Source organism: Piliocolobus tephrosceles, chromosome 1 (assembly GCF_002776525.5).
Source record: "Piliocolobus tephrosceles isolate RC106 chromosome 1, ASM277652v3, whole genome shotgun sequence".
NCBI lineage: Eukaryota > Metazoa > Chordata > Mammalia > Primates > Cercopithecidae > Piliocolobus > Piliocolobus tephrosceles.
In genome coordinates this window covers 211188152-211215535 of record NC_045434.1, presented here as the reverse complement: position 1 = coordinate 211215535, position 27384 = coordinate 211188152, and the positions used below count along the sequence as shown (strand labels likewise).

The following is a 27384-nucleotide window of genomic DNA, read 5'->3' as shown; positions in this document are numbered from 1 at the left end:
CAGAAGGTTATTGCCATTCCCAAGCCTTCCCTGCTGGTGTCCTGACCTCGCTTGTGTTGGAGTTCACTCCCCCATGACCAGCGGTACCACCAAGAGGGATGGCCTGGGCTGCGGTCCTGCTCAACAGGATGACTCAGCCAGAGACTACAGATCCCAGCATGCATTTCTGCCTCCTTTTAGGAGCTCTGCATGGTGCACAGGAATTGCAATATGCAGGGTGCCCAGAGCATTGCATGCTGGGACACGTAGTTTCCACGGCCACACCTCAGGATTATAGATAAGGATGGCTGGAATAACTTCTTGGACTGGAAAATAAGGATGGTGCTGCCAGCCCTGGCGGAGTGCCGTGAGGCCCTGGCTGGTGTGGCATGGGCGCTGCAGTGGATGTGGCTGACTGACAGACTGCAGATGGGTGCTCGGCCCCACCAGGAAGCGCTGCTGCCACAGGCCCTTAGCAAGCAGGAGCACGTGCCTGGTGTCAGCTCCTGGGGGCTCACAGCTGCTGGGCTCCCCAGGGTCAGCTCGGAGCCCATGGTGCCCACCCACTCAGACCCCACTTGCCGGCGGAGTGGGAGAGCTGCTGGGGCAGAGGGGGGTGTGCTGGCCTGCCCTGGGCCGCCTCCAGGATGCACAGGGGTGTGGGAGGACACTGGTCCCAGCCTTCCACTCTGGTTGGCAATACTGTAGTCCCCTCCCAGGGGACCCACGGTGGGCACTCTGACCAGGCCTCGGAAACCTGAGCTGCCACTCTGGGGAGGAGGAGGGGAGGGAAAGCTGGTGGGGGGAACGGAGAAGACTGCCGGGCCCCTTCCATGCTGTGGGCCCAGCCCCAGGTGCTCAGAGAGGGAGGACAGCTGCCACTCAGGCGATATAAATAATCCAATTTATTACTTTTATTGAGAACAGGAAGCCGCACACATGACAGTACAAAGTCACCGTTCTCCCTGCAAGGAGCCACCACCATCCAGTGAGGAGGGTCCCTTCCACCCAAGAGCTCAGACCACTGTGCAGGCCAGTGACAGCCTGGAGGGGCCTGGCCCCCTCGTGCCCCACTTCACGTGCCCTGAAGAGATTCAGCCATGGGTGTGAGCCACAGAGGCGGCCAATACAGAGGCCTGGAGGGAGACGCAGCCCTCCTTGTCAGGCTGGGAGACGTCCTCTGAGGACCACCATGCCCAGTCCACCCCAGCTGGCCCTGGCAGGATCACCACATGCCCTGCAGGAGCAGCGGCCACTGCCGCCACCGTTGGCCCATGCTGGCCGGCCTGCTCTGGGACAGGCAGTGAGGTAGGAGCAGCAGCATCTTTGGCTAGAAGGACATCACCCGGTAGCCATGCCCCAGAGAAGCTGGGGACAGCAGCGCCATCCGCAGTGAGGAACAGGGCCTCCTAGCGCCCTTGCTAGCACCTACTCCCGAGACGCGAGGGGAACGCGGGACTCCCGGCTCATCGAGGGACTCACTTCTCCTGGAACTGGAGGAATCCGGGTTTGACCTGGGGCTTGGCGTTCTCTAGAGAAGTCGTTGCCAAGGGCGAGGCGGGCAGGTGAGGCACTGACGCTGGGATCTGAGGCATCTGGGGTATGGCGGAAGCCAGCTGCTTCCAGGCGAGGAGGGTTGGGGTGGAGGGCACGGAGGCCGGGCTGGGAGTGGGCCCCTCCAGAGAGGACACCGTGGCCGTGGTGACAGAAGGGACCGGAGGGGATGAGGGGGCCATGGGAGGTTTGGTCTCGGCAGCTGAGGCTGGGAAGGCAGCCTCTGCGTTTCCTTTTGCTGTTCCTCCCTCTGTCCGGAAGTGGAAGCTGCGAGAGGTAGAAGAGGGGATCTCATGGGGGGCAGTGAAGACAGGTGCAGAGGGGCACGCATGTGACCCCATCACAGGCCTGGACCCCGGTGTCCGTCCCTACTCGTCCCCATCACTCAGCTCCGGAAGTCTCCTGTGACCCCACCAGGACAGAAGGACTGGAGGGCAAACTGCCATGTCCTCTGGGTCCAAACTTGGGCTCCTGGCTTGGGCCTAACCGTGCCTTCCTACTTGTGCCCTTCCTTGGTCCCCAGCTCCTCCATGTGTGTGACAGCAGGCCCTGCCCCAGGAAGTCCCTTCCTTCCAAAACCTGCTCGGAGGTCTTAAAGGTAGGATTCTCAATATTCACAGTAGGCTTCCTGCGTGCCACAGCCAAGGGTGCCTACGCGGTTGGAAAAGCCTTGGGAGCACTGCAGATCTGTTTTAAACGATTGCAAGTTCTGAGTTCCCTTATAAGTGCGCGGCTAGGCTCGAAGTCTTTTAACTCAATGGGATTTACAAATTCATTTCATTACTTTTAGGTCAAAGGTAACCTAGAGATGTAACACTGTGGCTTGGAAAGGCCTTCAGCTAGGGTTCCTGCTCCAGGTCACAGCTGAGTCTCTCCAGCTGGGCTCTGCGCCCCTCTGGCCTGCTCTGCAAGGAGCATGTGCTGGGACTGATGGCTGCCCTGGCAATGTGGGTGCAGCAGCAGCTGTTGCTCAGGGCCCCAGGTGGGGCCTGGACAGGGGCTCAGAGCCCCTGGCTGAAGGCTGCATGTGTGAAGGAGGATGGAAAGCCCACGCTTGCTGGGACAGCACCTCGGAGAAGCCAACTCAGCTTCTGTGGTCTAGCGGGAACTGCTGTGCCGGCCCCAGCCCCACCCACCCCAGAGCCAGGCTGGGATCAGTGGGGCTCTGCTGAAATGACCCCTAGCACCCTACTCACTTTGCGTGCTTGATGGCCCCGTCCAAGGTGCTGAAGAGCGCGCCGCATTCCTCCACCACGCAGTGGAAGTGGGCCTTATGGAGGAAGTCACACTGGCCATCACAGAAGTCCTTCGTACCAAACCTAGCCAGAGGAGCCGGCATTAGAGGAGAGCCTGGGGCTCTGGGGCGGGTGCCGCAGGAGGACAGGTGGGTGCGGCCGGCAGTCCCTCACCTGCGCAGGTACACCTTCCAGGGCTCTGCCAGCTTCTCCTGAACCAGCGCCTTCACGGCCTTGCCCAGGAAGGGTGAGGGCTCTGCAGCGGTGCTCCCCTCCGCTTCCGCCTTGATGTTCAGCAGGCTGCCCAGGCCAGGGTTGCCCTGAGACATCTGTGAGGACAGAGGCTGAGCATGGGGCTGGGGGAGCTTGGAACACAGACAAGGCTGCCTGGGGAGCAACAGTCGAAGCTCTGGGCTGCTGGGACCCACTGAGCCCTCAGAGCCAGCAGAGAACGCAGCCCGCCTGCTTGGCTCTGGCTGTGGCCAGGCCCTCTCTGAATGGAGAGCCTGCTGCGCTGCCCCGACCCCAGGAGCTGTGAGGCCTCCTCAGGGCTCCTCCACATGAGCCCGTGCCGCAGGATCCATCACTCAAGCCGAGGCTGCGACTCAGGGCGCACGCTGCAGCCCATCTTTCCCCAGACTTTGCGGCTCCCTGGTTATTTTCCTGCCAGAAGGTTTTCAAAAGAAGCGCAGAAGGAGGAGGGATGGGGGAACCCCTATGAATTCCTTGAGAACAAGAGGAGGCCCACAAAGGAGAGAGAGAGAGAGAGGGAGGGAAGGAGGGAGGGAGTCTCACGGGTGAGACTCAGACAGGCTCGCTGCAGTGGCCGGGAGGGGGTCATTGCAAGGCTCCAAGGGAAGGGAGGGGGACGTGGGGGCAGAGGCCAAAGGAAGGGGAAGGAGAGCAAGAGAGCAAGTGGCCAAGGAGTGGACGCCATAGGCCAGCGAGGCTCCTTCCCCACCAAGTGCCCGGCTGGGACCCCTGCGGCGAGAGGTCCGGCCCAGGCCTGGCCCCTCCTCAGGGCAGTCACTTGTGTACAGTAACCGAATTAATCTTGCTGTAGTCAAATGTATCATGTGAAGGGGAAAAATATATTTGAGATGATGTATAATTTACAAAGACCCTGCATTATTTAAAATAAATATTCCAGAGCGACCTCTCCGGAAGGCGTCCGAGACCATTACTCAACCCGAAAAGTGGAAATTGATGTTTTGCTCCCACTTTAGACCCCCCTCCCCCTCTCCTTTTAAACAAACAAAAATATATATAAAATAAATAAATAAAATTAATAACGAGGCACGAACGAAGTTGAAGGGCTCTGGAAAAGCTTTTGGAGCCCTCCATCTGAAGGGAAAAAAAGGTGTCAGAGGCTGGAATATATTTCTTCAGCCAGTTCATTAAATTAATTTGTAAGCAGTGGCTCTGAAATTATATCCGATGAAAAATGGCCTCAAAATTTAAATGGTACAAACTCATCTTATTAGAGGCAAAACATTAAAAAACAAACACATCCCCCCACCCCCCAGCACAGCTTTAATTTCTCTGGGTGGGGGAACGGGAGGCGTGTGATGGATGGCTCTTACCTTATTCATAAGCGAGGATAAAAGAGATGAATTTGCCGGGACTGCGTGGCCATTTGATTCATTACTAGAACACACAAACCAAGGGGCTTGAGCTCCGACGGCCAGGGCCTGGGCCCTGGGGCTCACCCTCCCTGCCCGACCCTGGGGCTTCAGCCGTGCCCGCTGCAACTGCGCCGGCAGGACCACCCCGGGGCTCCAGCTCGAAGGTGCGGTTCCCGGGGCTGGCTCCCATGGGGGCCTCGCCTCACCTGGGCTCCTTCACAGTCAAGTCTAGACTGCGGTCCTGGGAGGCTTCGTGGGGGCCTGGGGTGCCGGTGCTCTCACCGGGTTCTGGCTTCACCTGGGCCAGGGGGAACCTGGCTGGGGTGACCTGCTGCCCGCTTCCTGCAGGGGAGGGGAGGGAAGATGCGTCAGAGGGGCTGAAGGCCTGGCCTGGGCATAGACAGCCGTGCCCCCTGGAGGGAGGGCAGTGGGCTGGGTGGGCTCCGGCTGCTGGTCAGCGCTTCTCCCGCTGACGTGATCGCTCGCGACGCTAGCTCCTGTGTGGCAATTCTTCAAGTGATAATTATTGCAAAATTATGTCAAAGTTGTCCTGGCTCAGGGCCTCCTGGAGGAGAAGGGCGGGAGGCTGGGGAGGGGGCTGGGGTGGGGGCGGGGGCCTTCGTTTTCTCCACCAACTGTCACAGTCGATTTGTGGGGCTGCCGCTTAGGCTTTTATTAAAGACTCTGTTAATGCTGAGGGAACATGGCAGATCTGGACTGGGAGGGCCCCTCTGTGGTCCCCAGCCCGCGGTTGCCGGGGTGACGGCCCCCGCACGGAGCATGCCCGGGAAGGGCCTCTGCTGTGTCAGGGAGATGGGACCCATGGCCAATCGGAGCGGCCACACCAGGCGACCTCACAGTCAAGCTGTCCGGGGCAGGGACACGAGGCGAGGCTGGGCCGAGCTGGGTCCGGAAGGGAGCTGGGCGGGTGAGGCCACAGGAGGCCAGCAGAGCAGGGGTAAAAGAAGTTGCTGACAGGGCCGTCCAGCGAGCCTTCCCCCACATCCCCCAGTGACGGAAATATTAATTTGCCCCAAGGCGCTGTAGCTGACAGAGAGCTGTTTCAGAGACAGCAAGTGGCATTTTATTAAAAAATAAAACGGCCCCCTCCCCTGCGCTTGACCTTTCTTTTGGGAGAAGGAGACTTTTCTAATGAAAACAAAGTACTTGACAGTCTGGCCACTGAGGCCAGGTGGCCCTGGAGTGGGCCCTGCCCCATCCATCAGGCCCCTGGCTGGAGGGGCGTGGCCAGCGAAGCCCCACCCATGCCTAGACCAAGAGGTGGGCCCTCCGCGCAGCCGCCAGGCCTGAGCACCCTACTGGGCCTGCGAGAGTTTTCAGACCTAGGGACTCCACATTCCAGCAGCTCTCCAAAGTCACCTGCCCAAGGTCCCAGGGAAACATGGCCCAGTTCCCCTGCCAAGGCACTGGCAGCCTCTGCGAGGTGTGGGCAGAGCCCCGGGCTAGGCCACAGGGACCCTCAGTCTCAGCTGCTTCTGAGAGGGTTTCTAATGGGAACAGGACATCTAGGCCCAGTGGAGCCCCACTCCTGCGGGCAGCGCCTTGGTTCACCACTTCCTAGCCATGTGCCTGGGACAGGCCATCCCCGACCGTCTGCTGGCTCCACGGCGTGGGGCTCTGTCTGGTATCCTGCCTGCTGTGTCCCCAGCACCCGGCTCGGAGCCTGGCTCTCAGCAAGCATCAGTGGTTTTGAATGAATAAGTGAAATGAGCCACATCCCAGATGTGAACTGAACTCTCCTCAAGGATTCAACAAATAGGAACTACCCAGAGCAGGGAAACGAGGACAGGAGTGAGGGAAACGGAAAAGCACCCCGACCCCAATCCAGAGAAAAACGGAGGGACATTTTTTTAATGGAAAATTTATGAAATTATAGGAAGGCAGGAAAAAGAGCTGCCTTTCCTGCTGAGTTCACCTCAGTGAACCAGCATGAAGAAGGAAGATGCAGCTCCGGGGCTCTGGCCCTTTTCTGTTTGACAGGGCAGGGCCGTTTAAAGTGACAATCCCACTTCCCAATCACAGACCCAGCTTCAAGCACCAACAGCCACAGGTGGCCGGTGGCTGCCAAGTCAGACAGTGCAAAATAGAAGGCTTCCCTTGTCTGGAAAGTCCTACTGGGACGGCACTCATGGAGGAGGGAGCCTGGGCCTGGAGGTGTCCAGGTGTGAGGTGCAGGCACCCTACCGCTGGGCTGGACGCAGGCCCCCCTCCAGGTCAGCTGGAGGAAACACTAGGCACGCCAGGGGCCCTGGGCCTAACCTCATCGGGGGTGGACTCGGGATGTGGGAGGGTGAGCAGACAGGGAGAGGGGACCTACAGTGGCCCCAGGGATATGGGGCAGCCGAGGAGGCAGGGACCATTGCCCCCAGCTCACAAATGGGGAAACAGAAGCATGGCCCCCCTACGGTGGCAGCCAGAACCAGGGGCTCCACACAGAAACCAACAGGATGGGGGCGAAGACCAGGCAACGAGGGGGCGCTGGCAGGCAGGGGCCACACGGACACCTCTTCCAAACACCCCCCAACTCTGCTCTGCAGCCTGAGGCCAGGCGGCCACCCCAGTCCAGAAGGTGCCTGCTTTCTGGGCAGGACCCAGCCTGCTCACCTGGGTCAAAGGTGGCAGAGGGCTTGAGGGCGGCCGCGGCCAGCCTGGCCATCATGGGCGAGATGAGACCCTTGCTTGCGGAGATCCTCTCCATGATGGAGGTGGGCGGCGCCGGGACAGAGGCGGCAGCTGCGGGGACTGAGTCTCCAGCTCCCGAGGCGACCAGCGCGGGCGTGTCAGGGGTGGCTGAGGCTGCTGCCCCAGACGACACGGCACCCAGGAGGCTGGGAGTGCCCACGGGCAGGGAGGTGCTCCCACGGCCAGCCAGGATGGGGAAGTAGGGCGTGGGGGTGGGCAGGCCCGAGTTGGAGAGGGCCAGGGCCAGGGGAATCGAGCCGGGCAGGCCCTGGGGCAGCAGCCCCGAGATCTTGCTGTTGGGAGGCTTGGCGGCGCTGGGCCCAGCCTCGGTGGCGGCAGTGGCAGCAGCCAGGGATGCAGAGGACTGCTGGCTGGTAGGGGAGGCGCTCAGGCTGGAGTTCTTGCTGCTCAGGGCGGAGAAGTCGACAAGGTCGTCGTTGCTGGACTCCTCATGCTCCGTGTCCTTTGCGCCCAGCAGCGAGGGCGGCAGCCCCAGCGCGCCCGAGGAGCGGATGTGCCGGCGCTCATGCTTGCGCTTGTGAGAGGTCATCTGGCTGGTGGAGGTGAAGGTGAAGCCGCAGCCGGCGCGGATGCAGTGGAAGTGGTTGGTAGCCTTGCTGTACACGCAGCCCTCGTACTTGCACTCCTCGTACTTGTAGAACTTCTTGAAGCCGTCCTTGGCGTAGGCATCGTCCTTGATGTGGTAGCTCTTGTGCTTCTCAATGTCACACTTGTTCTTGAAAGTGAATGTGCAGCCAGGGCGCCTGGGTGGGACATTGGGAACCTGTCATGGGACCCAGAGGAGGCCCCACCCTGCTCCCACCATGGTCCTGGGAGGGACAGTCCCTGGGTGGAAGACCCAGGCTGGACACCAAGGCAGGGACCTGGGCTGTCCCAGGAGCCCGGGTCCCTGCCTTCTCTCCCGGCTTCTGCCCAGGAAGGCCCCCGCCAGGCTCCCGCTTACCTGCAGTGGAAGTGCGTGGTCTTCTGTCCGTAGAACTGGCAGTCAGCTGTGCCGCAGTCTTCGGTGGCTCGGAAGCGCTGGAAGCCGTCGTTAATGAGCTGAGTATTCTTCTTGTGGAAGTTCTCGTGGGTCATCACGTCAGACGTGCTTGTGTACACCTTGTTACAGCCCACCTGCACAGAACGGGATGGTGGTCAGGCAAACGGAGGTCGACACCGCTGTGTGTGGCTGGGGCCTGCTGACTTCCCTGCTCAGGGAAGCTTTGGCACCTCTGACTTCAAACTGGAGGCCTCGGAAGGTGGGTGTAAGAAGCAGAGTAGAAAGCCTCCAACAGCCCCTCAGGCCCCCACGGAGGGACCCAGTGCCGTTGGGGCCTGGCTCCGCCTGTGCTGAGGGTCAGGGCATCTCCAGAGACCCAGGGCACTTTTTGGCCCAGGGGAGGAGCTGCATTCTGCAGGAGTTGGATTTTGAGTCCCAATCCATGGCCCTACCTCCAAAACCCTCAGTGGGTGGACAGGGGCTGGACCCTGGAGGTCACCTTTAGCCCAAGGATTTGCTTAGTGGACAGTTCCTGGGCACGGGGCCCTCCCACCCCACCCCAGCCGGGCCAGGAAGGCAACGTTGCCATATTGAGTAAAAACCCGTGGAATCTGAACACTCTCGTAGGCTGGGCCGTGCCAGTGTCTGCACCATCTCAGAGCCCAGAGGGTGGCCCCCCTCTCCTCGTGGCCCAGGTTGTTCACAGAGGCCATAACAACCTCTGACAAATACCGGGGGAGGCACGGGGCTGCTATTTGCAACCCAAAGTCGCTCCTCCTGGCCCTGACACCTTGAAAAAGCCCAGACTCTGCGTGGCATTAAAAGAAAGAATTAAACAAAAACCTCCTCAGGAATCATTTGCAATGCTGCTCTTGGTGTTAAAGCCTGAAAAATGTCCGTCTGTATAAACAGCTCACTGAATTTCATCCACACCAAGTATGGCCATGAGGAAGGCCCCACCCTGGCCCACCAGACGCTGCCCAAGCCTGAGCCCCCAGGACCCTCCTGGCTCGCTGGCTAGCCCTGTGCTGGGCCAGGGCTCCCGATCAACTGGGGGCCCTGCCCGTGGGGCAGCCCTGCCTCTGGGAGTGGGGGCTCAGAGCCGGTCCTGCCGCTGCCGGCGGGAGCGGACACGGAAGGCACCTGCATGCAGTGGTAGTGAGTGCTCTTCCCGTTGAGGTGGCAGCCATGGTAGTAGACGCTGCAGTCGTCCAGCGGGCTGAAGCGCATGAAGCCGTGCTGCAGGGAGTTGTCGCGCTTCTTGTGCATATTGTAGTGACGGATCACGTCCTGCTTACTCGTGAACCTCTGCCAGGAGACAGCGCCGCGTGGGCAGGAGCCTGAGCTCCCCCTCCACCCTTCATCCCATATGCCAAGAGCACCTGGGCCGGGTGCTGGCCTCAGGTCTCCCTAGAAAGAACCCTGCTTGGGGTCAAGGCAGCCCAGACTGTCCAAGGCCAGTGGCAGGCACACCAGCCCTGGGAGGGAACCATCCCAAAGGTTCTAGAACCACAGATTCTTCCCCGATGCTCCCCTGGGTCCCTAGTGACCATCCCCAGGAGCCACAGACGATGCATCGGGCCAGGCCTTGAAGGCAGGGGCTCTGATGCTGACGGCTGATGCCGTCCAGTGCACCTCTGGACTAAGGCAGGCTGGGATCCCTGGCAAGCCAGAAGGAGCCGCCCCAGGCAGGCTGCCCCGACTCTCCCCCAACTTGTCAGCCCTGCACTCACCAATCGGGCAGCCTTGGGCACAGTGGCACTCTGGCTGAACCTCAATTTTATCATCTTTAAGATGGGGCAGTATTGCTAACTTTCTAAGGCCACTGCAAAGAGTCAATTAGGCAAGGCTCACAGGCTGGTTGGCATGGCCCTGGACACATGGGAGGCTCTCAGTGAAAGGGGACTGGAATGATCACCACTGGGATGTCATTGGCCCCCAATGCTAGGAGCTGCTCTGTCGGCAGGAATCGGGGAATGTGGGCAGGCTGGTTGTTTTGCGGGCCCTCTGCCTGTTCAAGTCAAGTTTGGGTGATGCAAGTAGAACTAAACCCCCCCCGACTGCCGCACCGACGTCTAAGTGCCTCCATGCTGTGCTGGCGGGTGGGGGAGGCGGAGTCCATCTCGCTGTGGCCGTACCTGGTAGTTGCACTCGGGGTCAAGGCAGTGGTAGTGCTCGCGGTACTGGTAGGCACAGTGGATATGGCCACAGTGCTGGCTGCCCGAGAACCTGGAGGGAAGAGGGGTGGGATCAGGGCCCTGCTGTGGGTGACAGCCCCAAACCCAGCCCCAGCCCCAGGGAGGACTCTTCGGGCCCTGTATGGGATACGGAGGGGAGGTGAAGTTGCAGAGGCCCAGGCAAGTGACTGGGTCTGAGGGGAATCCCAGGCCCATTGAGGCAAAGCGGCCTGGCCCCAAGAAGGGGGCAGGACAACGCTGAGGTGGCCAAAAGTCAAAGCCGGGGGAGACAGATGGGGCCCGAGCCCTGGGATGGAAGGGAAGGCAGGCGCCCCCGCGGCTGCCCACCTGTCTTTTCTGCAGGGGCTGCCTGCCCCACTCCCAGCCCGCCCAGCTCTGGCCAGGTGCAGAGACCTGGGCTCTGATGCTGAGAGGTGTTAAAGAGCTCTCTCTGTCCTGGGCTTTTCCTGACACTTGAAACAGTGCAGAGCTATGAATTTTTAAAGCGCAGCATCTGTTTGGCTTCCTGCAGCAAGGAGCTCACTCTCCAGCCGCCGCCGCCACCGCCAGGAGCCTGTGCTGCCTCCCAGGAAACCCGTCCTCCTCCAGGCCCCAGGGCCGCTGGGACGTGGCTCCCACAGCCTCGGTGATGGCCAGCCGTGGGGAGGCCACTCTGGAGAGGCCACACCATGAAGACTGTGGAGAAGGGGGTGACTCAGCCCACCTGTCCCCCTCCAAGAGTGACGTGAGATTGCAGGAGACACAGAGAGAAACCCCATACTGTAATGGGAAAACCACGTGCAAACAAGTATTTAAGCTGAAGCAGCCAAAAGGGCCATCTGCGGAGGCACTAATAATAATGTAATAATAATACTATAGAGGAGACAGCACGGGGCAGAGCTGAAGACAGAGTGGGACAGGAGGGCAGAGACAGTGGGACGGGGGGCAGAGGCAGTGGGACAGGGGGCAGAAACAGAGCAGGACAGGGGAGCGGAGACAGAGCGGGACATGGCAGCGGAGAGACGGAGCGGGCGGGAGGAACCTGGAAGATCTGCGGACAGACAGGCGCCGGCCGCTGTGTGCTGTCCCATCAGAGGGCAGGCGGTGGGGGGTGAGGGCGGGGGATGTTATTTGTGTGATTTGGGGGAATCTGTTGAGGCAAAGGCTCTTCACTGCCAATCCCACTGCCTTTGGGATGGAAAGGGGTTGGTCTGGAGTCAGGTGGTGTCAGAGCCTCACTGGGGAAGTGCACTGGGCTGTGTCAGAGAGGATGACAGCCCACACCTTCTCTCTCTCTCAATTTTTTTTTTTTTTTTAAGAGATAGGGTCTCACTCTGTTGCCCAGGATGATCTCGAACTCCTGGCCTCAAGGGATCCTCCCACCTCGGCCTCCCACAGTGCTGGGAATACAGGCATGAGCCACCGCACCCGGCCTGCCTCTACCTTCCCAACCCTGACAGTTTCACAGTGACCTGCACCCTACTCAAAGCTCTGTGTGACAGCAGGACCCAGGCAAGCTGGGGGAGCTGCATTCGCTTGTGGCCAGGCCCTGCGTCGGGACCCCGGCCCTACCTGGGGGTATAGGCTGCTGAGGAAATGTGTGGCCTGGACTACACAGAGCAGGAGGAGGCTCTGAGACGGGCGTGTGCAGGGCAGCCCTCGGTGCGGTGGAGGGACTAAAGTGGATGGGGGTGGAAGGAGGCAGCTACCTCGGCCCTAGAGGTCAGATGTCAAACGAATGGTCTCAGAGTGCCCGGTCAGTCCTGGCCCCCCCCTTCTCTCCACGGCAGGCTCCTCCCCAGGGGCCTACCTGGCAATATATTTCTGGTAAATGTTTACATCTTCAGTGACGGCTGGTTTATCTGTGGGCAGTCCATTCCTGGCGAGAGACACACAGGGCACAGCCGGTGAGCAGATGGGGCAGCCTTGTGCCACAGGGGCATCTGGGCAGCCCCTGCCCTGAGGCCCCAGCCCCTCTGCTCTGCTCTGCAGCGTCCCAGGCACCCAGGGTGGGACTGAGGACACCCCTGGTGGAAGCTGGCCAGAGGTTCAACGAGCCCAACTCTGGGAGGGCAGGGCCATCTCATGCAGGTGGGACTGGAGCCTCCCTCGGGCATGGGCTGGCCTGGGGTCCAATGGGGCGGAAAGCCGCGGAAGCCCGGGCTCGGTGCCTGGCACTGAGGGAGCATCAGGAGGCCGCTGGCTAAGGGGCACCAGGCCCCCCAACGGGGAGGGATTTGAGGCGGGGGCAGGCAGCCGGCCAGGGGAAGTGTATCCTCGCCCCAGGCAGCAGGTGCTGCCTCGATCTGCTCCCAGCTATGCAGCCTCTCAGGGTCCGGAAACTCCCCAGGGTGCAGGAGGAGCTCTGGGGAAGGGTCTCGCTCAGCCCCACACCATCCGCCATTTGACCAACCAGGCCATTCTCCTGTCCATGGGTTCAGGCTGTAAGGGTGTATGCACCTCACCCTGGTCACTACCTTTGCTTCCTGCCTCCTCCAGGGCCCAGGCTCTGAGCCCAGGAGCCAGGGCCACCAGCATGGACCCAGCATCCCCACCCAGGGAGGCACTTTCTCAGCCAACCACGGGCCTGCATTCGGCGCTCACGGCAGCAGGCAGAGGAAGCCCGTCATGGGCAGACGGGGGATGCCGCAGTCCCGGTGTGCATGCTAGCAAAAGGCACAGCACGCTGGTGCCTGGGAGTGTGGGCGTGTGTGGGAGGTGTGTGCGAGGTGCACGGGAGGGGTGCAGCGTGCAGGTCCCGGAGCAGGGCAGGGTGCTGCAGGAGGGCTCACGCGTGGTCCTGTGGGTGCAAGAGTGAACCTGAGCGCGGCATGCACCTGTGAGTGTGGAAGCACGTGGAGGGCAGCCTGAGTGTGCATGCGCCTGGGTGCACAGTGGATGTGTGTAAGGTGTGAGCGGCAGGTGTGTCCTCAAGCACGGGCAACCCCGGTGAGGAAGGAGGCCTCCTGTCTAGTCTGGCTCCCAGCTCTGGGCGTTGTGGGGTGGGGAGCGCCTTACTTGACAGTGGAGACGGTCCCCGTGGTGATGGAGTCTGTTTTGGAGAAGGTTGACTTCAGGTACTCGGGAGTGTTGAAGGACAGGGAGGCAGGCGGCTCCGGCCCTGGCCCGGGGGCGCTGGGAGCACTGGGCATGCTGGCAAGGGGTGCGGGAGCCAGGCTGGGGGTGGGCGGAACCTTGGCGGGGCCTGGCTTCTGGATGCCCCGGACGTCATACTTGGAGGGGCGCCCCACCTTGCCCGTCTTGAAGGCGATGGCCCCGCCCATGTCGGGGCTGCCCTCCCCAGGTTTGAAGAGGTGCAGGTACTTGACATTCTCCAGGTCGTACTTGGATGGCTTCTTGTAGGTGCTCCCGTTCTGGGGCCGCAGGTTCTCGCCGGTCTTCAGTTTTTGGATGAAGAAGTCATACTTGGAGGCCCGGGCCACCAGGTTCTGCATCTGGAGGCTGCTGTGCGACGGCAGGGGCAGGATGGTGGCCTTGGTCTCCAGGTGGGCCGTGCTGCTGGGCAGCCGCAGGCCGGGAAGGGGGCCCACCACCTCCTTGCCCACACGCTCCTCAGTCTTGGCGCCGGGGGCCGGCCAGGAGAGCTGCTCGCCAGCCTTGAGCTTGCGGATGTACTCCTCGTACTTAGAGAACCGTGCCCGCTTGCTGAGGGTATCCTCGGAGGTGGGCAGCATGGAGGAGGTGGCCGCCTCTGGGGTGGAGCCCGCGTGCAGCTTCTCAAAGCTGATCTTCCTGGCCAGCTCGTCCCGCGTGTTCTGGTCGTCGTAGCCAAACATGCCAAGGAACTCCGTCATGGTGGAGGCCGCGTAGTCCCGCAGCGAGGAGGCCTCTCCTGCAGAGGAGGAGGGGGGCGCATCACCTCTGGAAGGGAGTGGGACGGACAGGAGTCCCCCCAACGGGAGCCCCCACCCATAGAGGGAGGGGGTCAGTGTGGGGAGGGGCGGAGCAGGACATGATCTATGGACATTTGGCTCACTTGTTAGGTTTTACGACTCTTAAATTAATTTGTTTTAAAAAAAAGTAATTAATACTGGGGTAAAATAAAACGAGTTCATCAATGCCAGGAAAATCAATTTCCTAAATGTTCTGGCCGATGGCTTTTCAGTACATTAAACAAAGTTTCATAAATGTCTCCGCTCTCTCGCCCTGGCCTAATATGAAAGAGAAGTCATTTTACTGGAAGTAAGGCCAGATCCCAACCTGCCTCCCAGGACAGGGAGTGGCAAGAACCAGAGACAGGTAGGGATGTGGGCCCGTGGGCAGTTGAGCGGGAGCCCAGGGGTGAGGAAGATGCTCTGGCCAGGGTCAGGGTGGGCCTGGCTGGAGGACCTCCCTTGATCCCGCAAATGGATCCCCTGGGCGGATGAAGGGTCCACTCCAAGCCTTCCTAGGACCCAGCCTCTTGGCCTCCCCACACCTTCCCAGGTGCTGGGGGTCCCTGATAACACAGCTCAGCCAGGAGCGCAGGTGTGTGGATGTGCCCCGGCCTGCGACATAGGACCTGGATGCGCCCTCCAACCCTCTGGCCTCCTCCAATCACTTACGCTCACACAAGGCTGGGCCACCCGGGGAGGACAGGAGTCCGGGCAGGGCCTGAGTGCAGCCTCCCCACTGTGGCCACCCCTGGGCATACCAGGAAGCCTGGAGCCACCTCCCCACAGTGACATGCACACACACTCTCACACACCGACACACACGCACACACACAAACCCACACACAGTCATATACACACAATCACATATAACACATACATGCATTCTCACACACACACCCATTACAGCCACATTCACACAATCACATACAACACACACAAGCATTCTCACACACACCTACACGGTCACATGCACTCACACACAACACACAGGCATTCTCATACTGTCACCCAGTCACATGCACTCATAACACACACATGCATTCTGACACACACCCCCACAGTCACATGTACACAATTACACATAACGCACACATACATTCTCATACACTCTTACACACACAGTCACATGCAGTCACATACAACACACATATGTATTCTCATACACTCTCACGCACCCACATACAGTCACATGCACTCACATGCCATCACACACAAACTCACATAAACCCAGTTAATGACATGCATACAATCACATACAGCACACACATGCATTCTCATACACTCTCACACACCCACATTCTCACAATCGCCAACACACACATGCATTCTCACACACCTACACAGTTACATGCACACACATACAACACACACATGCATTCCCACTCACACACCTACACACAGTCACAACACACACATGCATTCTCATACACTCTCATATCCCCACACACAGTCACGTGCAATCACATAAAACACACACATTGGCACCCACCCACCCCTCCCACATCACATGCTCAGAATCACGTACAACACACATGCGCTTTCTCATACTCTCACACCCACACACCCAGTCACGTGCATACAATCACATACAACACACACGCCTTATCACACACTCTCACCCGCACATACGCACAATCACATGCACACACACGCCATCACATACATAAACCCACACACACGGTCACATGCACACAATCACACACAACACACATGCAATCACATCCACTACACACCCAGTCATGGGCTCACAATCACACACACACGATCACACACTCTCACATACACCCAGACGCGCAGTCACATAAAACTCATGTACTCGCTCACCCCCCCACAGTCACATGCAGATTCTCATATAAAACACACACCCAGACACAACACACACACACTCATACAGACTGACTCACACACACCACACACTCACACACCTCACACACTCTTGCACGCACTCCCGGGCTCACCAGCTCCTATCCCTAGCTGCCTTCCCGCCTCTGCAGACACACGGGTACACAGCTCCCCGAACCCCTGCCCCGGGTCTCTCGGAATGAGGGAGAAGGCGGTCCCAGGCTAATTCTGAGCTGTTCTTGTGGACCTGCCTCTTCTGCACACGCCCCACGCCACGGCTGAGGCGTGACCCCAGTGCACACGCACACTCGCCTCTTCACTGCCCGCGTGCTACATGCCTCCCGTGTGCCATGCCCTGCATCAGGGTTAGGTGCACCCGCGAGACTGAGACCTGCACGGCCCCTGGGGACACATGTTCTCTCTGCTCGTGTGCAAGCCAGCCACGTGGGCACGCTCGAGGTGGCAGGACCCCAGGCTGACTACACAGCCAAGGGAAGGCGTGGCTGGGGGTCTCCTCCCAGGTGAACCTGCCGGGCCTGGGATCCTCAGAGATACCTGGGATGGGGGTTTAAAGGGACAGGGCTGGGCCTGGGGAGGGGAGGACACCGGTGGGAGGTGGAAGGAAAGGCTGTGGGAGGGCCTGGCCACCTGGCACCCAGGGTGCACAGAGGGACTCGAGAAACCAACAGATAGCTGTTCCCCTGGGGCGGGGCTGTTGGGTCAGCCACTGTCCTGACCTCAAGCTACACAGGGTGGGGGGCCCAGCTCGGGAGGAGTGGGCTCTGGCTGCTGGATTCAGTGGCTCAGGGACCAGGGAAAGGGGCTAAAAATAGCTGGAGGCAGCTGAGCCCTCACTATATATGGCAGAGAGACAGAAGCTTCGAAGGGCAGGCAGCTTGCGCAGGGAGGGGACCAGGCAGGGGTCCCTGAGGGGGCCCACAGGCCTGCATGGCCAAGCTCAGGGCCTAGAGAAGGTGGCCTGGGAGCCAAGCCCACGGGGGCAGCTGGGGCTCCACTGTCTCTCTCCTCCAGCGCTTAGGGCCGATCAGGCCGTCCCAGTGTCAGGGCTGAGGGGCGAGGCCTGAGTCCCCCAGGCCACGGGCAGTTCCAGGCCCGCCTCTGCCAGCCCTGCCCTCCACTTCCCTGGAGGAAGGAGGCAAGGGCTGAGGCCCACTCCGCTCCCTGTCAGCTGCGGGCAGAGCTGGCCTGGGTGGGGGTGTGAAGGGGACGGTGGCCCTTGTCGCGTCCCTCTCTTCTCCTCAGGCCCAGCACAATCACCTTGTGTCTGGCAACGGCAAGGGCTTTTCCTATCAGAGGAAACTGAAGGTCACACTTTTCCTCATTGATCTTGCAATGTTTGTTAATTACTCTGTCACTGATGTGGCGAAGGATAATTAAACAGCTCTGTTTATATCTTATATGCATAATTATGTGGCTGTGCAGGGCTCCCCGCACAGGGAGGAGATGCGCCCCTCGCTGCAGGGGAAAGGCTAGGGGAGCGGGCAGGGGAGGCGCAGGGCACCAGACACAAGGCTGGGAAGGAGGCCAGGGGCAGAGAGAAGGCCCAGACCTGGGGGCTGTGGTCCTGGTGACCCCCTTGCCTGCTGGAACCCCAGGCCCACCCTCCCCTAAGCAGAAGGTGTGCAGGGCTGCTCTGGATCCCCGGGACGTGGAGACACCAGCAGAGCAGGGCCTCGGTGCCTCGTGGGAGAGAGGTCAGCCAGGGGACCGCGGCCGGGGCAGCTGGCTGTAAGAAGATACGGCTGGCCGGGCTGGCAATCCGTGTGGCCCTGAGACGTCCTGCTGGGAGGGCCAGGGACAGCAGTGTAGGGAAGGAAGAGAAGGCCAAGGGGAGTGGCGGGAGAACAAAGCTTGTCCTGGGCTCCTCCGAGAAAGTGCCCTAAGTAGCAGAATGCGCAGACAGCAGGCTCACAAGGTTCATGCCATTGACCACTGCGCCCCTCTTGTGCCAGGTACTGTGCCCGGTAAGCTCAGGCCTCACAGGTGTGTGTGAAGAGTCACCTACCCACCATCTGTCCAGCCATCTATCCTATCCGTCTATCTATCCAGCCACCCTCCCTTCCTCCTTCTCCACCTGTCCACCCCTCTGCCTGTGGTTTCTCAAAGACCCACTGTGTGGGGCAGCTCCAGCCCTTCCCTTCTCACCTGGGGTGCCCCTCCCTGTCCTAGTCTCTCCCACTCCGGGAGTCCTCCCTGGGTGGGACGAGGGGCAGGTATTTAGAGCAGGAGTGAGGAGTCGGGTGTGCTCACCGGACACACTGCCCCTTCCCCGATGGCCTTCCTTCAAAGGCCAGGCACCCACCTGAAGCCTGCTTGGCACTGGGGCCGCTGTCCTCCTTGGAAGCTGCCCCGTCCGAATCCTTCTCCTCCAGGGCACTGCCGTCCTTGGAGGGCTCCTCCGCGTGGTCTTCCTCATCGCTGCACCCCTGGGGCTGCACCATGTAGACACCTTCGGGCGGTAGCTCCAGACCCTCGCGGGCAATTCGCCCCAACACGGGTGTGGGCGCCGGCTCCTCGCTGTACTCCCCGTTCACCCACTTCTCGATCACCGCCCGTCTCTTGTCTTCCTCGCTGCGGGGAGCCCGGGCTGCCCCAGACTCAGGGCCACTGCGCTCTGGGTCCCGGGGCCGCGACGGGCTGCCCTCCGTGTGGGAGCCAGCGTCAGCTCGCTTCTCCACCACCACCTGGCGGCTCAGCTTGGCGCAGATGGCGTTCAGCTTCAGGCCGCCCTTGCGCTTGGGTGCCATGGCGGGCTTGCCTGCAGGCGGGTCCGTGCACCGGGTGCCCTCAGCTGCAGGGATGGAGGAGGACATGGAGGTCAGAGGTGTGCAAGGCCAAGCACAACCCACCCTCCCAAACAGCCCTGCATCCCCCAAGCTGCAGGCCTCCTCCATCGACCACAGTTCCATCAAACTGCCCTGAGACTGCCTGGCACGTGTCTGTCTCCCCCACTAGTCTACGAGTTCCTTGGCAGCGCTTGAGAATCACTCTACTTTCTGGGCCTGGCAGGGTGCCTGGCACAGAGCAGGTAGTTCAAGAAGTAATCTGTAAATGAACAAATGAATGAATGAATGACTCTTCAACTACAAGGGGCGCCCAGGTCCTGGAGGTATTTCCTAGGCTTGCTGGGCCCTGGGAGGGGGTGTGCCCTTTGACACACAAGGAAACTGAGGCCCAGGGAGATTAAGGAGCCAGCTATGCAGTCAGGCTTTCAAGGGACAGCATGGAGATGCTGGCGGCCGGTTCCACTTGGGAGCATCCTGCCTCACCACACACTCCCGGGGGGGAGTCACAGAGAGCCAGGGACCAGCCTGTGCCAGCCTCTTGCCTCACTGTCCCGGCAGCACTTGGCTGGCACCTCCCACCTGAGCACGTCAGCACCTGGCAGCTCCTCTGCCAGGCCAGGTCCCTGGGCCTCACCTGACTCCAACCCTGCTCAGCAGAGAGCAGAGATCTTTTCTCCCAGCCACTCAGGACCCTCTCAAAGGCCTCCGTGTTCCTCAATCTCCTCCTGGCCTCAGGGTCTTCCCCAGCCCTTGCCAGCCCCCTCTTGGCCTCTCTGGCCATTTCCTGTTGCCGCTCCCTTCCCCAAGCCTCAGTCAGAGCCGTCCAAGCAGAGTTCCTCACAGTCCTTCCTAGGGCCACTTGTCCCTGTCCTAGGACCTGGCTCCCCAGCCTCGGCCGGCCCCTGCAGCCCTGGAAGGCCTGGCCAGCCCACTTCCCAACTCCCAGGAGCTCCAGCTGGAGCAGGGTGGGATCGCTTAGATACCTCATGGAAAGCCCCAAAGCGCCGGTCACAGCACCTAATCCCGGAACATGACAGCCCAACACACACACTGGAAGCCCTAACGAGGCGACTTGAGAGCCAGCGACCTCCTTCGCGGACGCACAGCCTGAGCTCTGTCCCTGATAGGGCACCGAGGGTCCTGGGGGGCATATGGCAAGCCCACCCACCACACAGCCTGGGAGAGTGGACACACACGTGCACACACACGCACAGTGTGGCCACATGTGGAATTGTCTGTCTGTCCATACATCCATTTAAGTGAGCTCCTTCTGTGGGCCAGACCTTGTGGTGCGGCTGACAGGGCAGTGGCCACAGCAGCAGGGGCTCGGCTCACACTCATTGTGCACAAAACAGAAGGTGCCTCTTCGTGGCCCTCACTGGAGAAATGGGCGTGTCCGAGTCTCCACATAGGTGGGAAGGCTAAGTGAGGGCAGGGCCTCCCGGCTCCACGGTCAGAAGGGGCTTCATTCTAAGATCACCACCTGCCAACTTTCCACACACCTGGAAACCCAATGAGAGGCCTACTCAGGCAGGAATGGCAATACCTGGGTCCACCCAGGGGCCGCATCCCTGAGATGGACTTGACTCATACGCACAGATAACCGTCCCCCGATAGACACGGTGCCTGGCAGTCTCAGCCAGATCCTTCCCTTGTAGCCAGTGGCCAGTATGGATGGCTCACATGGCCCAGACAAGACAGAGTGATTCTAGCCCGGCCAGGTCCACTGCCAGAGAAGGGTCTTCTCAGCCTACTCCCAGGCCTTCCAGTTCTGTGACCCTGGCTTCAGGGCCTTAGACACTTGCCCAAACTGATGCCCACTCTACCCAGGTTCGTCTGCATCTCCAAGTCTGTGCTGCCCATACCCAAGACCCCGAGCACGATGTGGGGCCCCTCTGGAAGTTCTGAGACGGGGCCTCCTCTTCACAGCGTCCCACTAGACCTCGGAGCTGCCCAGCAGGTTCTGTGACCCGGGTTTCCTCCAACAGGCCTCCAGGGGAGCAGGCCTCACCTGGTCCCCTTGTCCCCTGCCCTGGATGGGGAAAGGAAGGGGGAGTGGGGAGCCTGCACTATTTTTACCAGGAGGTAAGCAGCCAAGTGTGGATGGCAGACGGCAAATGAATCTATAAATATTTATCCTAAGGAAGAGGGAAGCAGAAGCTCCCAGGGCTGCACTTGCTGCTGGTGACGCCCCCTCCCTGGGCCCCCACCCATCCTGGAGCCTCCCCGCACTTTGGCCCACCCAGTCTAGCCCACCTTCTCCCCATCTCAGCTGTGTGCCTGGCTCAGTCCCTGCCCGGGCCCCCACCAGCTGCGCTGCAGCTGTGTACCCAGGACCCGCCCCCAGCCCCAGGCCCCTTTGCTCCTGCCGACTCCCCCGGCACCTGCCCTCCAGCTGCTGCGCTGCCCCAGCCCACCTGCCTTCCAGATGCTGCCCTCCCTCTCCCTCTCCTGCTGGTCCCAGGGGTGGAGGTGGGAGGCGTGTGGGCCGGGGACACGGGCAGGAGGCAGAGGTAGGGCTTAGGTTTGTAAATGCAAGCGCTAGGCGGCGGGAACGGGGGTGCGCTGGAGCTGAGGTCTAAGCTGCCCGCCGCCTTCCGGCCCAGGGCCCTGGGATCCATAGACGATCCCCCCCACCCCCGCCACCCCGCTGTGGTCTGACCCCAGACTCCTGTCCATGTAAACATTCCTCTGACTTTCTTCCCTAAAATATAAACGCCGTGGCCAGGCCTCAATGGAAGGAAGCCATCCGTCCCCAGCCCTGTCACTGCCCCTTTCATCTCCTTCCCGCCACCAGCCTGCCCGCTGCTCTATTTACACTGGACACTTCCTCTGGGAACAATACTGCCCAGGAGGCAGGCTCGGGCCAGAGGGTGGGAAGGCGAGGGGAGGGGCCGCCGAGGGGGGCTCGGCCGGGCCTGGGACCCACACAAGCCAGAGCCCACTCTCTGCTGGTGGCGGTGCTCTTGGCCTCCAGCCTCTGGCCCCAGGTGCTCTGGCGCAGCACCAGGATATGGCCTAGCCTCTGGGGTCAGGGAGTCGTGAGCTCACGGCAGAGCTCTGCCCTGCGCTAGCTCTGGCCCTGGGCAAGATTTTTCCCTGTAGAAAGGTGGCCGGCTATCAGGCGAGAGGGCACCTGTCTGTGCCAAGCACAGCGCCCGGCAGGCATGAATCTGGGAAAAGGCAGCTGAGCCCTGGGAGGGCCACCAGGCAGATTTGGTGCCACACCTGGGCTTGAGATTCTAAGGCTGAGAAACCTTACCTGGCCTGGAAGAGGCAGGGGACAGAGAAGAGGCCAGAGGTCTGGGGCAGGGGCGGGCTGGCCTCTCAGCCCCTCCTCGGATTCCCAGGTTCGGGACCTTCCCTCTCAGGGCGCCACGAGCAACAGTCCCCCAGCAGGTCTCGGAGCTGAGCAGACCCTGCACAGGGTTGGGGGAAAGGGGCATGGATTGGACCGTCCGCCTTTCCGGGTACTAACGGATGACTCGTAACGGCCCAGCGGAGCCAGCACTGTCATTGTCCCATTTCATAGAGGAGGACGCTGATCCTGGAGCTGTAGACACCCCAGAGCCCAAGCTCACCCTGGCCAGGAGCTCCCGAAGGCTGGGACTCGGCCCCATCCCCATTAGGGCTCCTGAGCCAGCCCTAGGAAATCCCAGGCCTCTCTGCAGGGACTCCTTCCCCTGCCATGTCCCCTCCTCACCCTCACTGCCTGTTCCCATAACACGGAGCCCCCTAAAGTGTTAACTGCGATGGGTAAAACGGTGCAGCAGATTGCTACAATAAATAATTTACTGATATGTATAAATATTCAAATCAGCCGGCTTCAGAAATCGAATGAAGGGAGGGCCTCGGGAGAAGCCCCGTTATGGCACGAATCTCATCGCTCCCTCCACAGGCTGGGGCAGGCCAGGGTTCCTGCCAGCTCTGGGTGAGCGGGGCGTTCCTGTCGCTGCACCTGGATCCCCAGTCCCCTGTCTCGCTGCTCTCTGGGGGTGGCCTGCTCAGGGCCAGGCCCCGTCCCGCAGGCATCCTGGGTTCAAGGGGAGGAGAGGCTCCAGCGCCCACCGCCCATGGCCCTGGGTCTCAGAGTTGCTTGTCCTGCCTCGACAGTCAGTGGGGGGGTGGTCTTTCCCAGGGGGCTGGGCAGGCCTGGCAGCCCCTCCCCACCCGTGAGTAATGTGTTTTGGGGCCGGGCTGCCTGTCAGCTCCTGGGCTCCGGGTGCTTTATGGGCTCTGCTTGGTGGCTCTGAACTCCCTGGTAGGAAATAAAGTTCTCCCTGCGCGTCCCTTCTAAACATTTCACTCAGTGGAAACGGTGTTTAAGAAAAATGAGGACATATTTCTTCCTAAGGATGCAGTATCCCCTTTGGGCGGCCTAATGCCCGCTGTATATCAGGAGGTGGGGAGGCAGGGGCCAGGAACCAGTCCCCTGGGGTGGGGGTGGGCTGGGGCCCCGCCTTCCCACTGCCAGGCAGCTCGGGGGCCACTCTGGTAGCTGCCCTGCGCCATGGTGTCTGGGGCCATAGAGCAGCTGGCATCCTCTGAGCACCTCGTCTGTGCTGGGTGCCTTACGGTGCCACCTTGTTGATGCCCCCAGGATCCCCACATGGTCGGCTGTCCTGTCCATTCCCACATAAGGAAGCAGAGGCGGCCAGGCTGGTAGCTGCCCACAGTTAGTGCTGGAATCCAATTCCCACCAGGCTCAGATGCCCAAGGTCATAATCTTCAAGCCCATCTGTGTCCCCCACAGCCTTCCGTCTAGGCATCCGGGAGTCAGGGGCGGGCAGCTGCCGGGGCTTCCACCCCGCCATTCACCTCCGAACTTGCAGCTCACGGGCCACGAGCCCCAGTTTTGGGGTGCTGTGCTGGCGTCCTTTCAACAACCTCTCTCTGAGCACCGTGTGCAGACCAGACCCCGGGCTGACTCCTCAGGCTACGATGTGGGCACACCGGCAGCCCCGGTTCCCGCACCATGGATGCTCAGTTCAGACTTGGGAATGAACACTTCAAAGCCAGTACAAGAGCCATCTCTGTAGTGGGCATCACAGGTCCACAGGAGTGGCAGGTCTGGAGGCCAGGAAGGGCCAGGAAGGGCCCAGGCACCTACCCCTCCTCCCTCCTGTGAGGCAGATCACAGCCCATTTCCGCCTGAATGGCTCCTTCCCCATCCTTCAGCTGTGACCCCTCCCCCAGCCAGGACCCGTCCCCTCAGCCCCTCCCCAGCGTCCTTCCCTCCTGGACCCGGTTCTACCCCCAGCTCCTAATGGAAGGGCCTCCAAGTTCTGTGGGAGGAATGGTTGTTGCTCCCCAGGGGTTCAGCCAGGGCCCTAGGGGTTCGGCCAGGTCCCCTGACCCTCAACAGCTCCAACCTGGGTGGGGGGCGTGCTTGGTCACTGGGCCCTAGCTTGCCCCACTTTGTTTATTTATTTATTATGATTTTTTTAGTCCAGTTAAAAGGTTTACTATCCAGACGCGTCTAAGTGGCCTCACTTAGCGTAAGTAACTCTATAAATCAGGGGAACTGTTAGCATCCACCGCACACAGGCTGGCTATCAATCTCCCCCAGGTCACAGCCAAACAGGAAGGGGAGAAAAAAGAGAGTTACCACCCAGGGGAGATTTAAAACACACACACTGAGCAAATGCGCACAGACTGCGTGCATGCCTGTGCGCGCGCACACACACTCGGGCGTCTGTGTTTGTACCATCCCGTCATATTCACACGTGCACACGGAGAATCGGGGAGTGCTGCATGTGGTCGTGGTAACAGAACACAAACATGGCTCCTGCAGCCATGAGGGGAGACAGATCTGAGGGGGGGGCTTCGGGTGAGCCTAGGACCCCCAGGGCCAGGCTGACTATCAGTGCCTGAGCTGCCCTGCTCCGGGCAAGTGTCTCTGGAGGAAAGTGGAGGGGATCTGATTGGTCCTCTTCCCTCTCTGTGGCCCCCACCTCTGCCAAACCCCAAGGGCCTAAGCTTTTCTCTTTCCCAGCCCCAGGTGGGCACTTGACAGGGAGGTGGAACCTGGAAAAGCAGGCAGGAGGCTGTGAGCTGCGGGCCACCCCAGCGGGGCATGATGTCATCTCGGGTCCTCACTCGCTATGCCCGAGGCTGGCACACCCCAGATGCGGCACTGGGCTCAGGAAGGGCAGCATCATCTAAATGGGTGGCTGACTGCCACGCAGTGCCCTGGAGGGTGCGAGGCTAGGATGATGGCAGAAACACCCTGCCTTTTCACGGGAGCAGGTGTGGCTGGCTGGGTGTCCACACAGCCTGGACAGCCCTGGAGAGGCCCCAGACCTACACAGCCCCACAAGCTATGCCATGCCACAGACTGGTGTGGGGGAGGTGGCTCCTGGCATCTCCTCTGGGTCCCAGAGGTGGATGTGGGCAAGGCAGCCCAAGGTGGGGGACCTGCCCAGGCCACCTCCTCTCCCTGCTTGCCCGAGAGGCCTCCCTGGCTCTCCCGCCCGCCGCATCTCCCCATGAACTCTATTTCTCTTTCCTCTCTGAAAACAACTGAGCTGTAAATACTGTTTAACCTTCTCCCCCCTTCCCCCCCCCCCCCCCCCTCCGCACTATAAAAACACAAATATGCCATAACTCAGCCGCCCGGCCGCCCAGCCTCCAACATGCCCCGCGCCCGGGCCTCTCAGGAAGGTCATTACAAACGACTTTCCGATTCACTGCTCCTGAAATAATTTTGTGTATTAAAACCTGAATCTGCACTTTCTGGGGCCGAAAGCCTCGCTTAATTATGGCGGGTGTCCTTGGGACGGACAGTGATCCTTCACTCGCCAGCCCGCGCTCCAGCCCTCCGCCCGCCGGCCCGCCCCCCTCCCCGGGCCCAATCTGTTTTCAAAGTGTGTCTGTCCTTTATTAAATTGTTTTCTTTTCCACATTATCAGTTGCCATGGAGACCTCATCTCTCGGATTATTTGAATTTCATTATATCTATTGATTTGGGAGCATTTCATCTTTTTTATTGTTTTTCTGTCAATTTTCAAAACGAATAACCATCTAATTTGCGTCAGTGCTGATTATGTTTGTCCCTCAATAGAGGTCGGCAGCTGCGCTGGGGAAACAAATCAATGAAAAACCATCATAAAACTCCCCACTCCAGTCTCCAGGATGTGTGGGTGACATTCCACGCCTGCGAGAGACACACTCATCAGCTCCAACTTCGGCGACGGTGGCGGCGGCTCCGTTCCACGTCCGCCTCCTTTGGCCTTAATATTTAATTTCGCGATTTGGGGCATTATTAGTGGTGTTTTTATTAGCGCGTGTGCCTGTGAGTGTTTGGTGGTGGGCTGGCGGTTCCATTAATTTGTGGGTGAGGCAGGGAAGCCCCAGAGGAGAGCAGGGCGGACGGCGTTGGGGTGCAGTGGCGAGTGGAGAAAAGAGGGGGAAAAGCTCCAAGTGGGGCGGGAGTCTGGGGACCAGGAGGGCCCCATGGAGGGGCTGGAAAAGGGGGACCGAGTGAAGGGGAGGAAAAGAGGGAATTCAAATTGCTTACTTTGTTGGTTTTTTTAAATAATTTATGCAATTTTAAGCATTTATGTATAAATTTTTTAATAAGCCACCCTGGAGCAGGATGGCCATTAACATCCCAACGTCCTTCTGTCCAATGGGCTGGCGGAGAGGATCAATTTCTGAGAGTACTTTCCCTTTTTTATGACATGATAAAATGCTTTTAAAGCAACTTACACAAATATGGAAATTTTTTTTTCGTCCCCTCTCCCTTTGCCTAACAGCCTTCTTATCTGCCAGGGAGGGGGAGGTTGTGTGCGCGCGCACACACACGCGCGTGCGCGCGCACACACACACTCTTGCACTCTTGTGCTCACGCTGCCTCTCTCCTGCTGGGGAGGGGGGCTGAGTGGGCTGGCAGGGAGACAGCCCCAGTTCTAACTGGAACTGGCCGCCTGTCCTTCTAACAAGGGCATAAACTTTCATTACCCATGCACGCAGTCAAAGACAATTTAGGGAAACGCGCTGCTTGGAAAAGGAAAACCTCAGCGATTCGTGGTCCATGCTGCTGCCACCATCTGGGGGGCTCCCACCATCTGGGGGGCTCCCACCTGCAGCTCTAGGGAACCCGGTCCCTGAATCTCTGGCCCTGCCAGCAGGAGGTCGGGTGAGGGCAGGACGGCTTCCGTGTGGACCCTCGGTGGGCAGGAGAGCCCAGACAGAGAGTAAGGGTCTCCTCCTTGGCTCGACAGGACCACCCATGCACCAGGCTGAGGCCAGGCACCCTGGGTCTTGCCCTCCTTGCCCTCTCTGGACGGCCTGTACTAACCCCAAACAGGGCTAGACCCTGAGAGCAAGTGCAGGCCTCTGTCATCCCTGCCACGGCAGGGCCGGGACCAGAGCAGAAGCTCAGCTTTGCAGATGGACGGACCGACGGATTGAATGGCGACAAGGCGGGGAAAGAGGCCCTAAGGTATCCTGAGGTGCCTGCAGGGGCCCCACAGATGCTGAGGCAAGATGCCCTCCCCAGGTGCCCCTGTTCTAGAAGCAGCTCTGGTGCAGAAGGGCCTCTTCCTATGGAGTCAGGTAG

General features: G+C 60.2%; 1 protein-coding gene across 1 annotated transcript in view; it reads right to left on the bottom strand.

Moving 5' to 3' along the window:
• The window catches only part of CASZ1 (castor zinc finger 1), a 57531-nt gene that overhangs the window by 9781 nt on the left and 20366 nt on the right, over window positions 1-27384 (bottom strand). The window contains exons 3-14 of the mRNA XM_023215314.2: window positions 18338-18826; window positions 13295-14129; window positions 12087-12155; window positions 10238-10328; window positions 9243-9407; window positions 8061-8233; window positions 7019-7860; window positions 4600-4735; window positions 4352-4415; window positions 2943-3097; window positions 2730-2852; window positions 1462-1800 (exon numbers count right to left, since the gene is read on the bottom strand). Coding sequence (XP_023071082.1) covers window positions 1462-1800; window positions 2730-2852; window positions 2943-3097; window positions 4352-4415; window positions 4600-4735; window positions 7019-7860; window positions 8061-8233; window positions 9243-9407; window positions 10238-10328; window positions 12087-12155; window positions 13295-14129; window positions 18338-18826 — 3481 coding nt within the window. The remainder of the gene's footprint in view (window positions 1-1461; window positions 1801-2729; window positions 2853-2942; window positions 3098-4351; window positions 4416-4599; window positions 4736-7018; window positions 7861-8060; window positions 8234-9242; window positions 9408-10237; window positions 10329-12086; window positions 12156-13294; window positions 14130-18337; window positions 18827-27384) is intronic.